Raw genomic sequence first — 16,468 nt, 5'->3', positions numbered from 1 at the left:
GGTTAGAGTGAAGTCGAAATTTTGCCGAACGAGTGACGAATTCAGAGGGATGGTGCTGAAGAGCGGCGAGCCAGGTAGCAGGTACCCCTTGTTGGGCCCAAGACCGCCCGGGCTCTAGGTTGCGGCTACCTGGCGGCCGCTACAGCAGCTGCTACATCCCACTTTATAGCGTTCGAATCGCGTCCTCTGCGCGTACAGCAGCATCCGTTATGTTGACTTGAGACATAGCATAAAACGACGATAGGCAGCTCCAGCAACTCTTTATTTCTCTTGATTTTTCTTGACTCTCTTTTTTTGGGAAGCTCACATTCGAATCATTGCTGGTCTCGACAATGCAGCCATGGCACCAGATCGCGTCGCTAATGCCCTCGACAATCTGATAGTCCAAATTGTCCCCCCCAGAGGCCCAAACGAAGGCCAGGACTCGTGGCTGTCCCGGTATAACCTGAGCCATGAACTCGTCAGAACTATAATAAACACGTAGGTTGATGTCTGCACAATTGGATTTATGCATTTGTTCGAAGCGCAAGACAGCTTGCTAACGACCAGCTCTGCCACAGTCCACCTGATCCCGACATCTTGTCAGACGTCGACCGGGCCGCCGATTCAATCAAACGAAAGCTCATCCAGAGCAACCCTTCCCACGCGCTCAGATTCTCAGATCTCTACTCTCGACTGCTTGCGCTCCCAGTGCTCAAGTCAAAATGGGCAATCCTATATCTACTATACGCTCTGGCCGACTCTCCAGATCCCAGAGCTCCCCCTCCACCCCTCAGCATCATCCAGCCCTCGTCTTCGAATTACCGTGAAGCTGTCGCGCGAGATGCAGTCAAGAAGCGTGCCAGGGCTCGATCAAAGTCTATTCCTATGCCAAGGATAGAGGACGAGGTCATGAGAGATGCCCCAGCTCCTGAAGAACTACCACACAAGATACCAAAGGAACCGAAACGCATCGCGGAGGAGAGGCAGCCTCAGCCTGAGCCGGTAAAGAGAGATTTATCCGTCAGGGCGAGCATGCTGTCCAACAACTACGCGGAAATCGACCCTTCAGAGACGGCCATCCTACGAGACCTTCCGTTTACACTCCAGGGTGTATCGTCCACAACCCTACCGTTTGCAAAAGATGACATTCTCAAGCTTCCGGCTACCCTTCCTCTGCCACTCATATCCATTCTGCACACTCTGGCTGAACCCTCATTACTCTACCGACGGCTCGATAATTTCTGCCAAACTCCCGCCAACGGCCTTTTAGCTCAGAGTCTACGGTCCGCAATCAGCAATGAGCTACGATCATACCTAACATTAGTCGCAACTCTCGAGGGCCAGATTCGGAAGGCACTATCTTCGTTGGACGAAGCTGCACCGAGGGGGGGTATCGGGAAGACAGGTGTCACATTGAAAAGATGCGTGGTATGGACACGAGAGGCTACCATGGGGCTTAGACTCATGTCCCTCATTGCTGAAGAGTCGGACAAAAAGAAGGGTGGTCAGCTCATCACCCTGATACACAGTTTTGCTTCTTCCAACGGAGACCCCGTGGTTGCCGCCTTCGCAGAGCGGCTATTGGGCAGTTTTACTCGGCCTTGGTACGGCATCCTTCGTCACTGGATTTATGATGGAGAGCTGTCAGACCCATCCCTCGAGTTCTTTGTCCGGGAACAAACCGATTCACAGGAGTCTATGCGGGTTAGGGGCAACGTGTGGGAGGATCAATACGAGATAGCCCAGGACATGATACCGACCATTATTTCGCAAGAATTTGCGCAAAAGATATTCCTGATTGGCAAATCGTTGAATTTCATTCGACACAGCTGCGGAGACTCGCTGTGGGTTGAAGATTACTCCAAGGCCGCTTCAAAGGAGCTGAGATACGGTGATACGGCAACAGTGGAGGTATGGATCGATGAGGCGTACAAGACAACAATGAAGCGATTAATGGATCTGATGGAGACCAAGTTCCGTCTCTTTGCCCACCTCCAGGCCCTGAAGGATTACATCTTGCTGGGAAAGGGCGATTTTATTGCCTTACTCATGGAGTCCCTCGCCGCAAACTTGGATCGCCCTTCTGGCGCACAATACCGGCACACTCTTACAGCTCAGCTAGAACATGCAATCCGTGGCTCAAACGCCCAGTACGATTCTCCCGAGGTGCTGCGGCGATTAGATGCCCGAATGCTTCAGCTATCCCACGGCGACATTGGCTGGGATTGCTTCACTTTGGAATACAAGATCGATGCCCCCATGGATGTGGTTGTTACTGAATGGGGCAACCGCCAATATCTCAAGGTTTTCAATTTCCTTTGGCGAATCAAGCGAGTGGAGTTTGTGCTCCTCTCAACATGGCGGGAGTGCATGACGGGATCTAGAAGAGTGCTACAAAGCCCTAACCAGGCGGTGGTGCAGACATGGAAGTCAACGCGAGGCACGCTCGCCGAGATGATTCACTTTGTGGGGCAGCTGCAGTACTACATCCTCTTCGAAGTCATTGAATCTTCGTGGGGTGAGCTCCAGAAGCGCATCCGCAAGGAAGACTGCACGCTGGACGATGTCATCGAGGCGCACAGGAGATATCTCGAGGACATCACGCACAAGGGTCTGCTGGGGCCGAAGCTTCGCCATCATCCTTCCGATAACAACAGGGAACAAATGACGTACCTCGACCAGCTCAGCGAGATATTGCGGTCCATGCTCAGCTATCGCGACACCATCGTCGGGCTCTACGGGTGGACCAGCTCCGAGTACACTCGGCGGCAGGAGGTCGAGCTGCGCAACATGACGCGCCGCGACGACCACGACGGCGGCTTCTCGACCTTGGACAACGTGCCCTCGGAGTTCCCTGCCCTGCAGGAACGCCTGCGGCACCTCGGCGACAAGTTCCGCAACAGGTTGCAGGTCCTGCTGGGCGATTTGGCGTACCAGCCCGACGTGGACATGAGGTTCCTGGGCGTGGCCATGAACTTCAACGACGTGTACGCGCCTCTTAGGAAGAGGGGCAAGACGGCTTCCATTGTCTCGGCGGCAACGTCGGCAACGGCCCCGTCTACTTCTGCGTCGACGTTGAATGCGTCCAAGGTCTAAAGGCTTGAATGGCTAAGGTGGTGGGAGATGAATGTCCAGAGACAACTACTACGTCTATGAAAGGGGGGGAAAGGTCTATGTAGCGCTCAACAACTTTTGATACTCTTTGTGCAAGGTGTGACGATGGCATGACATGATGTTATATGATACATTTGAATAATTTAATGAGACTCCTTCGTCTCTCAACTCGGTGCAACAGTGAGACATTCGACAAACGCCAGCTTTGGGTAAAAGGTACGCTCATTACAAGACATGTCAAGCACAGCAGGTAGCTGGAATAATGATAATAGCTTACCTATCTCTGCCCACGTCCAGGAAAACATCCCTCACGCAGTCTCGCTTCTTTCGTCGATCACTTGACGTGCTTGGCCCCTGGCTGCTCCGTGTCTTAGATGCCTATGCACGATAAACCCCCGTGCCTCGTGCAAGATGTTGGGGCCATCTCAACGATCTGCCCGTGCGAGATGCGTTGAAGCCCTGCGGTGACATGACATCTGCATGTTAGATCGCCATGCCATGCCCATGGCGTGCATGAGGGTGCATATGAAACGCTGAGAAAGTGTTGTTGGCCCGGTATCACGGCAGGGAGAAGGCAAAGAAGGGAGAAGGGGAAACTGGAGCCTGATGCTGCTCGTAGCTTCTCGATCCAGCCATAAAATGATGACGAAGCCATGTACGCATAGCATTCCAAGCTGAGCCAGCTCATCTACAACGGCCAATGAGCTTGTATCACCTAGCTTATATGCCTCCTTGGATGATAGCTCATCCGCAGGGAAGCTTGGTAAGACATGGGGTAACTAGGCTGCTGCAGCAATATTCAGCAACTCCCAATCAACCTCTCATGTAACCAAAAGACTGAGCACATGTAAGGGGCCATTTGAGAAGCTAATTGCTAGCATCGCTGATAGCCCAATTCTCAAACCCAATGGGAGCTCTCGCAACTCTCTTACTCGAAAGCAAGTGAGACAGTGAGACAAGCCATCCAATAATCGGCGGTAGTTTGCGTGATGCTCCACGGATCGTGCTGCTGCTTGCTGTTGGAAATCTTGGCGGCAATGTAAACCCGGAGGAGCTACTCCAATCATTCCCATATCAGCAACCCTCGTTGTTGCACCAATCTTATTTGGCCCGTCAGCTACTCTTCAGGACAGCGATGCTTTTCACCCTGTTATCGACTTGCTAATATCGGAGGGAATGAGTACCCGAGTACGACACGCAAAGGTCTCATTCTGTGTCGGCTCAGCCTGCTTGCTGACGAGCCTAGGTGACCAAAACTGGTAGCTGTCTTGGACACCAGCTCACCATTCGCAAGGATCTCGGAATCTAACAGGCCGTACTCCGTAGAAATAGAGACAGGGAAGAAAGGCCATTTTGAGCAATGACATTAGCAGCTAGCTTCTGTTGGCCAGCACCCCAAAATCTACCTTTCCGAACGAAGAAGCTTGCGAGGGTGGCCTGCGCAGCATTGGCGTACAGAAATTGGACTTTCGATGAGATGCCTCAGCACGCAGGGAGGCAGTCGATCTGGATATTCTGTCTTGCAGAGCCGCATCGGTTGAGCTAGTACAGTAATACTAGGACTCATAACTTGGCAGTAGTAATTAACCACCAGGCGACATTAGTAGTTGGCAGATGAATCGATTCGCGAGTAGACGACCCTGGCCCTCATGACTGTCGTAATCTTCTAGAAAGGAGGTACGGCCAGGAAGATGGCCTGTACGAGTACTCGTACGCATGAGTTGCCGGGAATCCAACATGAGAATCCTCCCGCCAAGCTGCCTGGTGCCGTTACAGGTGTAGCATGTATGCAATATAGAAGACGGCGGTCGACGGCCATTACTCGCGTGTAGAGCTACAAACACGGTCCGCATATGAAGCTTCCACAGGCATTCTCGAAAAAAGGCCAGCATCGGGGAAGCCGTGGGAGCACCCCCTGGTCACTTCTTCTCCCTATTTCAGGCAAACCGGGGTAAGGGGGGGCCTGGAGCTGGTGGAGCCACGCCATGGAGCTCGTCCGACGGGACGTAAGGCTCTGACGACCTTTTTTTCTGATGCTATTACACGCATGCACGCTCATGGCTCCGTAACGAGTGGGATGCGTGTAATGGTAGACTTGTCCGGCGGATTCGGCCATCCTTCATCTGTCGACCTGCCACGTCAGGCCAAGGTTCTGCTGGGCAGCATCGCCAGCCGGTGGGAACCTGGACCTGGGGTGTTGCCTCTGTGGAAAAAAAAAGTAACTTTGGAGGCAAACAGGCTGGCGGCAGCAGTCGGGTGAGTGAAGTGTCTCTAGGCGGCAGACGCATTAATGCCCTCGGGCGTATGGATGGCTGCCCTATCGGGGCGCGTTTGCTCTCCAGGGGGTTGTTCGTGTTGTTGCCAATCGTACAGTACAGAGTACCTGTTGGAGGTTGTTGGGGCCACGAGAATGGATGCCTGCTTGTCCGCCTCAAAGTCCAGTTAAGACACGGTTGGGAGCTTCTCGTATTGCCTGCTCGCACCAAGTACTTGTACTCGTCCGTACGGAGCGCTGCAGTCGCATTCCCGGTACCAACAGCAGGGCAACATTTGGAGTCAAGTCGCAATTTGTTTGCCCACGTCCGCCATGCTAGCAGCTAGGTAAGTACTGTAGGAGGCCGTCGAGTCAGCCAAGGCACCTGGATAGATATGGAGATGTTGCAACATACAGAGAGCCATGTTCCGCGGTTTGGCATCTGCCCAAACACAACACCCGCCCCCAGCAAGACTCCCAAGGAAAGCCGCCGAACGTGAGCAGCTCGTACGAGCATGAGCACTACAGCAACACTAGCAGTAAGCTTCAACTGCTGCTCTCCATCATCTCAACCCCCTTGTCGACCAGCAACCCTGCAAGCTGTTTGGTCCCCACAATACCCCAAATCTCCCAATTAATCGGGACGTCGGGGCTGCTGTAGCTTTTGCGTGGCCCAGAAGATCCCTGGCCCATGCCGGGTTTGGTTTGCCCAACGCTTTGTTTTGCAAGGCGGTCGTGTGTCATTTTGATTAGCGGCATTGGCGACGTGTTCAAGCATGAATCAGTCGGTTTGAAGCGTTGAAATAACGGGACAAGTTGCGCAATGTGCTACCATGGAAGGTTAGGAGGACCTCAAGTACAAATACTTTGCGCCTTGGGTGCAAGGCATAAAACACAGGTACGGAAGGACACAGCATAAGGCAACGGGGAAGGTTCTCTCACCCTCGGTCCTGCGTACTCGACCCAACTTTCACAGGGTCGGTGTTATACATGTGATGTACATGGCATTTTCGGTTTTATTCTTTCACAGTGAGCCTGTCTGTTGTTCAAAGGCTTCGGTTGTTTGCCTCCGACTTCCCCAGCGCTGCTGCACCCCCCTTTTTCCCGCCTGCTGCCAATGCTGCCTGGTCCACCAAAGCAACTGTAGAAACTTCAATGTAGGAAAATACTTTTTCGTTACTTCCGTTACCCTGTCTCTATGTATCATCGCTGCCAGATGGAAAGTTTCTTGTCAAACGTACCTACCATGTGAAACCATGTACATCTACCGCGGTAAACAAGGTACAAAGCCATCGGTGCTTACTAACGTCGCACACCCCCCAAGCTCCCATGTTATGCAGCTTGCCACAGCATCCCCGGATTCTCACGAGTTTCCCCGGAGCGCCTCTGGTGCGTCCCAAATGGCGAATTCAGCCCCCGGAACTTGAGTCGTACACCCCCAAAACTCTCTGCCCAGCGCCGTCCAGGTACCGCCTATGCTTTTGCGGCTGCATAAAAGGGCGGTTTGACGACTGCCGAGGTACAGGTACAGGTACCGGCTTCATATGAAAGCTTCATGTTCCGGGTTACCTATTCGTAGCCGCACGCCCCCTTTCATGTCCTCTCCCCTTCAAACGCACGTCTGTTCTTCACACGCCCTCCTCGTCCTGGGCAGCCGCCCTTCCGGCCCCCGGCTATGCCTTGTTGTTTCTTTTTCTTCGTTTCCAGGTTTCTTCTTTTGTTTTGCCCGTGCAGTGGTCTATAAGCTAGGGCCTCGATCCCCGACCGACCTGCCCTCTCGCTTTTATAATTCAGTCTCTCCTCCTGCTGCAAAAAACAAACTCGGGCCACGATCCCTTTTCCCTCTCCAATCTCCCGCCTAAAGTTGGCCTTTGCTTTCCTAGGCCCCTTACTCTCACACCAATTTGTTATTGCCTGTGCATCTCTGCTGTGATATCAACTTGACCAAACTCACTACTTTTCTCTCTTTTCTTCCTGGCACCGGCGGACCTCCCTTAGCCCGTGCTCTTCATCGGCAAATATCTTCCATCGCTACCAGCATCTAGTCGAACTCGACCAAGATTCTCTTGACCCTCATAATCTTGCATTATCATTCTGCATATTGGCATCGCTGCACACTACTTTTGATACCACTTTGCAAGCCCAAGAAATTGTTCGTATTCACATGTCTCTCTCCACTCGAAAAGTCAACATTCATTCTAACCCATCAGAACTCAGTCTCGCTTTCGCATCATCCAACTTCATCAGCATCTTTTCGTCGACTCAAACACACAATACATACCCAGTCAATACCGACAACATGTCAAGCGGTCAAATTGCTGCGCCTTTTGCTATCAAGCCTTCCCAGCGGGCTAACATCCGGCTGGCAACGGCTCAGGACCTTTACTCCACGCTGAGCAGTTGTCTCAGCCCACTAAAAGGACATCAGCAACCAGCTATTCCTTTTGACACCAAGCAAGGCGACGGCTCCTCAACTCCTGCTCATCGCATCCTTGAGGATGACTACACCGTTCCAGCGCCACCTCCGCCTAGCCCTGTTAGTTTCAGGGCCGACCGCTGGCCCGCGCCAGCTTGTCACTAAAGGGGTCGAGAAGCTGTTACACTGCCTTCAGCCTTGTTCCTCGGAGTCTAAAGGGTCCAGCTTACATTACAGCTGAATGCACAGTGTCGCCGGGCTAGCACCGGTATCATTCATCCTTCGTTTCGTTCTTTGTTCAATTAGGGTTTAGATGGACGGCCTTTGTATTGTATTTGCGTTGCTTGCCTTTGTTCCCTCTTGAGATATGAAAGAGGTCTTTTTTGGAGTTGGGGTGTTTAGGAATGGTAATGGGCAAAGGGTGGAAATACAAACAAAAAACAGCCCTGTGGATTGCCTGCATTTGCCCAGGCCAAGCGCTTGGCAGAGAGCACGGTACAAGTGGCGGCGGACTAATGGTTTTACGGGGTAGGAGTTTTTGTCAGTTCAGTTCAATCATCTTTGGGTCGAGTCATTCTCCTCCTGTAATCAAACGTTTTTGTTGATGCTGCACTACCTCATGTTAGTAGCTGAATGTCTCGCTGTTGCGCAGAAACAAGACTAGCACGGCAGAATGCAAATTTCGCGATGCGTACCAGAAAGGAACTAGCAATGCTCAGCCTTGAAGTGATACAAGACAAGTCGGAGGGCGATTGACTCATAAGAGCGGTCAGAATATGTCAGCCATTGGATATTATGCCACCTTCTTTCGCAAGGAGGATGTAACTACAATTATGCATGCGCCCAATCAGTTGCTGCTTTGCCACCATCATTGGCTTACACGAGATGCCACAGAAAGGAAGCTTGCCGCTATTGCCATTAGCGATGAGGGCCGGGCAGGGTGGCAATTGGCAGCGCAGAAGCACAAGCAGACACATTTAGCCGGAGACGGTATAAATATATAAATGAGCTGTATGGTGCACACAGACTACTGATGCGCCAGATGCGGCCGTTTACGAGAGGTAGCACAGCGCAACGTAGGTGTCTAGACGCTGGAGCTAGATTCTTATCGCAATGGTAGTAGGCTCAATCCAGCTTGAGATGGGACAAGGCCAACTTATACGAAATTAATTCAGTCGACTTCTATGAGCTGCACAAGTTGGTTGATGATTCATACTGTTTGAAAAGGGTATATTATTGCTCGATTCACGCGCTTGGTGTCGTTTTAAGGTATTTTGATGTCCTCTAGGTACTCAGATGCCGAGGTAATTTCCATATTTGGAAACGCATCTATTGTTCCTCTTACTACGTCGATGGATATATAGTCGCAACAGCCTTGAAACACTCACAGTGAGCCATCTCTGCAATGCTATCTTTGTTATAACCTGCCTTGCCTCATTAAAGTTTGTATCAGTATCATCTCGCTGAGGATAGTCTTGCTACATAGATAGATAGATTCCCTTGGTTCATATAGATTGCCTGCCTATTTCGTTGTCAACACCAGGAAAGGCTCATCACGACTCAATCAAAGCCAAGATATCCAAGACATGAGGCTGTCAATATTACTACCTAGAACTCTACTATTTCACTATAAATCGGACATTCCGAAACAATATTTTGGTCACGAGAATCCGTGCTGTTGGTATGGAGACGGGAGCGCGGAGTCTACAAGGTATAGTTGCTGAAGAAGACGTCTCACACCATTTGCGCAGTATCGTGAATATTCAGCTCAAAGAAGAATCTTTGATCAGTAGACATTACTAAAAGAAAGAAATGTGAGCAAGTCTTGGCAGAAAGCATTGTTCTGGGCTCATGGAAGGAAAGTATAAGTAGGTAGCCGACGTCCTGAGTTGGAATCATGAACAGCTTCAACCACAGACAGACAGACAACAACAGCCATCGATCTACTCCCTTCACCTTCAGTTATCCACTAGTTGCTTACCACGATTTCATTATAAATATCCAAAAGAGCCGCCAATATGCAGCAACTCTCTCAGCTTATGGCCTTCGCCATGCTCGCCGCCTCGGCTCTGGCCAGTCCTCTGCAGTCCAGAGCGCCCGCTGCCTCTTGCTATATAAACAAAAACACCGCCTGGTGGATTCCCCCTAATTCCCCTACTACGCCTCCCACAGTGACCCTTTCAGACATTTGCAAGCAGGGCGGCGTTGGGGGATGCCAGCAAAACCTTGGGCGCTTTTGCGTTCTCGGCGACCTCGACTACTGCGACAGCCTGGGAGATACTCTCGACTATTATCAGAAATGGGTGAACAATAGCCACTGGGAGTTTCCCTCGGTGATTCAGTGCGGCAACCTTGCAATCAGCGTTGCTTCCACCTAGAATACAACGATTAGGAGTCTGTGGTATAGCCAGACCAAGGCACTTGTGCTGAACGCTGGTAAGTTTACAGAAGTGCCACAGACTGACTTATACTCGGCCCCTCGAAAGTGTCATCGGACTAACTACGTTTCCAAAAGGTCATTATGGAAATAAGAATAGATAGCCTGTTAGGCATGAAGGGTATCACTATCAAGGGACTGTATTCGCAATTTACTCAACTTTAATTTTTTCACATGTATATACGGGAATTGATGGCTCTTTAGGATCCTGCAGTCTTGATGCGAATAGCGCTCCAAGAAAATATAAACACCTGAGGAGCAGAGATGCCGAATGCTGTTTTTTTCATGTGGTTGTGTGTAAGAATCTTTAATGGTAAGCCACTTTTCGATGCAAATATAATGTAAATAGAGATTTTCTCATACCGCCTAATTTGAAGAGTAGAATCTCATCCAAACTTCCATTCAGCGCTGAGAATTGTAAGAGTACAAGAGCTGTAACCGTCCGTCTCGGCAAAAGTGGGTCCTCGCGGGGTCGTGTCTGGCAGTCCCGAAACCGCGTCGTTGCCGCGTCTGCGGGTCGCGTCGACACGACAGGCATGAAGCCTTTTCGAGAAAAACCAGCGCTTGGACTTTCCAACCCTAGCAAGTTCGTTGTCGAGGCAATTTGGCTCCCCGTTCCTTCTCTTCTTTTCTGACTCTGCAACTCTTGCCAATTTGACTTTGTACTCTACGTCCTGCTTTCCCATTTTTCTCATTCTCATCACGTCTGCGAGCACTCACCCTTTCCTTGCTGTGATTTTGCAACCGTGATTCTTACTCAAGCCGGCACGCATCATTCCTGCCAACTAAAGTTTTTCCGTTGTCTCGACTACAGGTTAGGTTAGGCACATTGCACGGGAAGGAACAAGGAACAAGAGAAGCAAGCAAGCAAGAACTAGCAACAGCAAGAACCATGGCGCGAACCACGAGAAGCCGCAAAGCCGAAGCTCCTTCTGCACAGCCCATCAGCAGCTTCACTCGCGTCTCCAAGAGCCAAGCTTTCCCTGAAGCAACCAAAAAGGCCGTCGTCTCCAACGCTGAACCGACGAGGAAGAGGAAAGCTGCAGTCGTCAATGACAATGCCGAGAGCAACCACCCCCGAGCCACCAGAAGGAACGTCTCGTTTGCTCCAAGCAGCGATGAGGAGCCGCAAGCAGCACCATCGAAGCGTGCCTGCCGAAGAGACTCGACAATTGACGAGGCCGTGACGGTGACAATCGCAGTGGCGCCTCCAGCTGCAAAGCCTGCGTCAAAGGCCCCGGTCAAGGGAAAAAAGGTTGCCAAGTCAACGCCTTCGCGGGTTGCCGCTGCCCACAAGGCCAGCGAGTCGACCATCATCTCAAAGTCCAAGCAGGACGGCAAGGCCAAGACTGTGCAGACAAAGCTTGACGCCTTCCGCCTGGCCGGCCAGAAAAAGACTCCAGCCCAAGGCATTGAGGCCGAGTTTGCCCCCGAGCTCGTCGACCTGATCCGTCTGCACAAGGCGTTTCTAAAAACCGTCACCCTCCAAATTGCGCACAACGGAACCATTGTACCAATCGATATCTCGTCCATTGCGCCACACATCACCCGTACCTGGGGCAAGCGACAGGTCACAGTCGACGACATCCGAAGATGCATTGCCATCCAGACATCCACCCGAGATTCCAATGTCGTCTCTCCCTTTATTGTGTCCGATTATGGCCGTGGCAAGATTTGTATAGAGTTACACCCTGACCATGACAATGGTTCAGTGGCCATCAATGAAGAGAGGCTCTGCAGACAGTTTGAGGAGAATCTTCGTGCTCTTTGCGCGGACCGAACCCACGAGGACATGGCTGACGTGGACGTCCCTCTTGCCAGCCTATCCCTGGACGAGCTTCCCTGTGCCGAAATTAAAAACATGAACCATGGCATCAAAGCCAACCCCATCTTGGCTAAGGGACACGATGCTCTCTCTGCACTCAAGGGAGGGATGCTTGCGAAACAGCAAGAGAAGGAGACTAAGCAGCAGGCTACTGCCGCAATGGTCAATCCAGATGGCACCAAGATGAGCCTTTTGGACCGTCTACGACTCAAGCAACTCGCCAAGGCCAACGAACCTCTCCCCCCAACAGGGCCCGAGCTCCAGCGCCGAGCTGCTTTGAACCGAGTCGTTGACGTAGCCGCTACGATTTCCATGCTCAGCTTGTCAACCCCAGCGTCTCTGCCAAGGCAAGCCTTTACCATGGGGCTCGTCTCGGACAAGCTCAAGGACTCTCTGCGAGTTCCTGTTTCAAAGGAAGAGGGAATGATTTGTGTGCGATTGATTGCCACTGAGGTTGCACCTGAATGGCTCAAGGTTGTTACCATTGGCGGGAGGGAAAACGTTGTCATTCAGAGAGGCTCTCAGCCCGTTGATCGAGTCATCGAGGAGCGAGTGCAGAAGCTGCTAGCATGAAGGGGCAAATTTCATCTTTTGCGTCTCGCTCCAACCAATCTCATAATACCTGGATACTCTAAACACAGAGGGGAAGCTTTTGTATTCTTATATCGAAGGGAGCTTTGAAGCATTTTCGATTCTTTTCAACATTGCATTGCGCTGCGTTTTGTTGGTACTGTTATATATTTACATCACGACGAGAGACGGTCTACGGGAGCTTCTGATGTACAAGACAATGCATGCGTTGGAGTATGGAGTTTTTGCATAAAACAATGGTTCAAGAAGAGGTTTAGATGTATACTAGACACTTTGATAGTGTAAAGAAACTGGTGATTTGTTGTTTCATTCAAGTGGCCAATGTGGTGACGGGGGTTCTACCAGTATTACCAGCGTGTAAGATATGTACCTAGAGAGATACGGCAATGCATGTAAAAGGAGATTTTACCTACGGATCTTGGCCGATGCTACGGCACAACATAACGGCTGTTTGCTCTGCATCGTAATTGGATTGCTGGAGCCTTTTGTTATCGTGAATGGAACTACTTCGTTGATAGGAAAAGATTTCGTCTTGCATTAGTTCCCGCAGCTTCTACGAAAATCACCGGATCCTGAAGAATGCCCCCTTGCATTTCTAGCCACAACAATGTGAGCTTCTGGCCTGTTAGATGATTCATAGCTTCATACCGAAAACCTATTCGGCCCCCAGCTCTTTAGAGCGCCGAAGCACGGCCGGGTATAGCACGGCCGTTGCCGGAGGACAACCCATCCATATCTATTATCAAGTAACCATTACGATCTTCCACCGCCCATGAGCAAATCTGGCCGGTTCTCGCAGCAAAATGACTGCATAACTCACGTTATCATCGACTTGCTGCACTAGAAAAGGGGTGTGACATCGAAGGCTTTTTCGAGGAGCCCTAAAGGCGGGCCGATGGCGGGCTTTCGAAGAAATTCAATGCAAAAGCAAGGCCTTCTGCCGAGGCTTCTGTTCCATAGCCCGGGCGCGGCTCCGCTTCCCGGGGGAGCTTCGTCCGATAACGAAGCACCGGACGGGGGCTATTTTGGTGGAGAAGCCGCATATAGGCTTCTTGCTTCGGTTACTAAATTCTCTGCACGAAATATCGTGATGTGTAAATTGATATATTCTACCCATTGCCCCCCCGTCTCCCAATTGTTGGAAGTTCGGTTTCTTAGTCTGGACCTGGCGTATCAACCTATTATGGTATTTCTATTCTGTGATGAGAATTCTGCCTTGTTGTATGAGGAAATCATTTGTTTTTGTTTAGGTGCAAAATCAACGACTTTTACCTAAAAACTTCTTTGTGCTGTTATGGCAGCCTGTGACGTTTCTGCACGCTGCCATTTTGCCTTGATGTGCTAAAAGATCTTTCTTTGGTTTCTCGATAGAGAGGAGTGCCATTGTTCAAATTTATTTGGCAGGCGAGTCCTCGGTCTTGGTGTTGTTGTGAATCCAGTACATCAGATTCGCAACCATGACGTCCACCGACGAGAAACATCCTATACCGACAATCTCTCCCGAGAGTAACGGCATCTCGGAGCTGCCACAGCCGCCATTGGCTTACAAGGGACCCTTCGAGAGGATAACCGAACCGACAAGGCCATTGGACGTCGTGTATCGATCACCATCTCACGTGTCAGGCCCAGACGTATTAGGCCCATCCTCAATACAACCGCCGACACCACCGCCTTCTTCTGGACCCCACGAAGAAGCAGGAGATGAAATATACGACCGCGTGTCACCACACCGCAAGCATGTCATTGTGACCGTCCTATCTTTTTGCGCGTTTCTAGCGCCGCTGTCAAGCACGAGTGTTCTGGCTGCTGTCCCCCAGGTGGCAGAGACATATCACACAACTGGGTCCATCATCAACGTGAGCAATGCCGCGTATATGGCGCTGATGGGTATATCGCCGGTAGTATGGGGGCCGATGAGCCAGGTGTTTGGCAGGAGACCAGTAAGTTTGGCTATTTCTTATTTTCTTTTCGATGGAGGCGGTCTCTTAGTCGTGAATCTCATCGTCCTTTGGCAAACAATAGGGATAGTGTTGTTCACATGCTGATTTTATATAGATGACACAATTAACCACGGTGTTGTTTTTCTTGCTGAGCATAGCTACTGCTCTTGCTCCGAATCTAGCGTCCTTCTTCATCTTCAGAGCGCTCTCTGCTTTTGAAGGAACAGCCTTTATTTTGCTGGGAGCAGCTTGCATTGGGTAAGTTCATCAGTATATCAGTATTTGCGGTGGTGACTGATGAATCTGCGTCTTAGCGACATATATCGTCCTACGGAGCGAGCAACAGCTCTCGGGTGGTTCATGTCCGGAACACTCATCGGCCCTGCCGTCGGCCCCTGTATAGGTGGTATCCTGGTGACTTACACGTCGTGGAGGTCCATATTCTGGCTTCAGACGGCATTGGCTGGCACAGGAGCTCTGGGTGTCTTTTTTCTTGTGCCAGAAACCATCCACCGCAAAGCAATTGACGACTTACAAGACCGCTCCAGGAAAGAAAAGGTCATAGCTATACTTCATATGACGAATCCGATTCGAGTGATGCGCCTGTTCAGATACTGGAACCAGGTGTTGGTGGCATTTGCCAGTTCAGCACTCGTGTGGAACATGTATAGCTTGCTCACGCCGATTCCGTACGTATTGAACCCTCGATTTCATTTGGAGTCGCCGTTGGTGTCAGGACTCTTCTATCTAGCCCCTGGCAGCGGCTACCTCTTGGGGACATTCTTCGGGGGAAGATGGGCAGACAGAACGGTAAAGCTATGGATCAAGAAACGCAACGGCGTACGTATCCCAGAAGATCGTTTACGGTCCGCAGTGCCGTTCATGGCAATTCTCATGCCAAGCTGTATCCTGGTGTATGGATGGGCGGTTGACAGGGCTGTGGGCGGCATTCCTGTTCCGGTTATCATGCTCTTCCTGCAAGGCGTCGGCCAGCTCTTTTGCTTCCCTTCTCTCAATACGTACTGCTTGGACGTGATGCCCGGACGTGGCGCAGAGGTGACAGCAGCAAACTACTTTGTTAGGTACCTGGCAGGATGCGTGGCAACAGCCGTAGTCCTTCCAGCCGTGGAGAATATTGGCGTTGGCTGGTTTGAGACCATATCCACTGGGTTGGTGATTCTCTCAACCATCGGAGTATTGGCCACCATTCGATGGGGCAAAGAATGGAGGGAAAACATCGATGCAAAGAAAAAAGGCACAGCCAACGATGAGTCCGACGAAGTGACGGACGTGGACGACAGTCAACAACAAGAGGAGAAGGTCGTCGATGGTGAGAAGTCAAAAGAAACCGTTTAATGAGATATGATGGCGACAAGAGCATAGATCTTTTAGATAATGATGGATGAGCGATGAGTGTAAGTACACGGCAACAAATTAATTCCATTGTAAGGGGCAGGGCGATGAGGTGAGCTGGGATATGAATGATGCTCGCATGTAATACAGAGAGTGGCGATACCCTCGAGGCTGAAAAATAGGCTATATAGTTATGATAACGAATAGAATTCACGAATGATTTTGATTAAAAAAATCGGTAATCGGTTGTCTCACATTGTAATGATGATTCACTCAAACCAAGAGAGACAAGAATTTTGCTTCCTGATGCCACCTTTGCATCAATCATGCAGCACGGGTGTTGCGACCTGTCATGGTTTGTAGGTTTGAGCATCGTCGTTGTTGCTGCGTATACGGAATACTACACTCGTAGCAGAGCCTCCACTCCATGCAGGATACAGAGTTTACACGCTTCGTGTACTCCGTACAATAAGCTCAAAGCACACCTCGTATATCTGACGAGGAGTAGTATTTTGCATGTTGCTCCGTAAAATCCCCGAGTGCAGATCCTATTTTT

General features: G+C 50.7%; 5 protein-coding genes across 5 annotated transcripts; all 5 read left to right on the top strand.

Annotated features, from left to right (window-relative positions):
- The first annotated feature begins 197 nt into the window (after window positions 1-197).
- On the top strand, window positions 198-3,375 carry V8C40DRAFT_246189 (Spc98 family-domain-containing protein). The gene is made up of 2 exons (XM_083216067.1): window positions 198-480; window positions 561-3,375. Exons 1-2 carry the CDS (start codon window positions 341-343, stop codon window positions 3,076-3,078), a joined length of 2,658 nt encoding a protein of 885 aa, XP_083072410.1. The 5' UTR covers window positions 198-340; the 3' UTR covers window positions 3,079-3,375.
- Window positions 3,376-7,176: 3,801 nt separating this feature from the next.
- On the top strand, window positions 7,177-8,401 carry V8C40DRAFT_246180 (uncharacterized protein). The gene is made up of 3 exons (XM_083216066.1): window positions 7,177-7,572; window positions 7,632-7,944; window positions 7,997-8,401. The coding sequence occupies exon 2, from the start codon at window positions 7,650-7,652 to the stop codon at window positions 7,929-7,931; it is 282 nt and encodes a 93-aa protein (XP_083072409.1). The 5' UTR covers window positions 7,177-7,572; window positions 7,632-7,649; the 3' UTR covers window positions 7,932-7,944; window positions 7,997-8,401.
- Window positions 8,402-9,583: 1,182 nt separating this feature from the next.
- On the top strand, window positions 9,584-10,561 carry V8C40DRAFT_246178 (uncharacterized protein). Its single transcript, XM_083216065.1, has one exon. The coding sequence runs from the start codon at window positions 9,785-9,787 to the stop codon at window positions 10,142-10,144; it is 360 nt and encodes a 119-aa protein (XP_083072408.1). The 5' UTR covers window positions 9,584-9,784; the 3' UTR covers window positions 10,145-10,561.
- A 439-nt stretch (window positions 10,562-11,000) lies between these two features.
- V8C40DRAFT_22523 (DNA replication factor Cdt1 C-terminal domain-containing protein) lies at window positions 11,001-12,792 on the top strand. The gene has a single exon (XM_083212255.1). It carries the CDS (start codon window positions 11,096-11,098, stop codon window positions 12,599-12,601), a length of 1,506 nt encoding a protein of 501 aa, XP_083072407.1. The 5' UTR covers window positions 11,001-11,095; the 3' UTR covers window positions 12,602-12,792.
- A 971-nt stretch (window positions 12,793-13,763) lies between these two features.
- On the top strand, window positions 13,764-16,126 carry V8C40DRAFT_246175 (major facilitator superfamily domain-containing protein). The gene is made up of 3 exons (XM_083216064.1): window positions 13,764-14,559; window positions 14,675-14,817; window positions 14,874-16,126. The coding sequence occupies exons 1-3, from the start codon at window positions 14,077-14,079 to the stop codon at window positions 15,913-15,915; spliced, it is 1,668 nt and encodes a 555-aa protein (XP_083072406.1). The 5' UTR covers window positions 13,764-14,076; the 3' UTR covers window positions 15,916-16,126.
- The last annotated feature ends 342 nt before the right edge of the window (window positions 16,127-16,468 follow it).

The sequence above is a fragment of the Trichoderma camerunense genome (assembly GCF_050948025.1).
Source record: "Trichoderma camerunense strain CBS 138272 chromosome Unknown V8C40scaffold_10, whole genome shotgun sequence".
Lineage (NCBI taxonomy): Eukaryota > Fungi > Ascomycota > Sordariomycetes > Hypocreales > Hypocreaceae > Trichoderma > Trichoderma camerunense.
Note: the sequence above shows the minus strand (reverse complement) of the source record. Positions and strands in the feature narration are given on the sequence as shown.

Coding starts and splice junctions, on each gene's coding strand:
- V8C40DRAFT_246189 (XM_083216067.1), top strand. CDS start 341: ATGGCACCAGATCGCGTCGCTAATGCCCTCGACAATCTGATAGTCCAA. Junction 481..560: donor GTCAGAACTATAATAAACAC/GTAGGTTGATGT, acceptor GCTCTGCCACAG/TCCACCTGATCCCGACATCT.
- V8C40DRAFT_246180 (XM_083216066.1), top strand. CDS start 7,650: ATGTCAAGCGGTCAAATTGCTGCGCCTTTTGCTATCAAGCCTTCCCAG.
- V8C40DRAFT_246178 (XM_083216065.1), top strand. CDS start 9,785: ATGCAGCAACTCTCTCAGCTTATGGCCTTCGCCATGCTCGCCGCCTCG.
- V8C40DRAFT_22523 (XM_083212255.1), top strand. CDS start 11,096: ATGGCGCGAACCACGAGAAGCCGCAAAGCCGAAGCTCCTTCTGCACAG.
- V8C40DRAFT_246175 (XM_083216064.1), top strand. CDS start 14,077: ATGACGTCCACCGACGAGAAACATCCTATACCGACAATCTCTCCCGAG. Junction 14,560..14,674: donor AGGTGTTTGGCAGGAGACCA/GTAAGTTTGGCT, acceptor GATTTTATATAG/ATGACACAATTAACCACGGT. Junction 14,818..14,873: donor CTGGGAGCAGCTTGCATTGG/GTAAGTTCATCA, acceptor TCTGCGTCTTAG/CGACATATATCGTCCTACGG.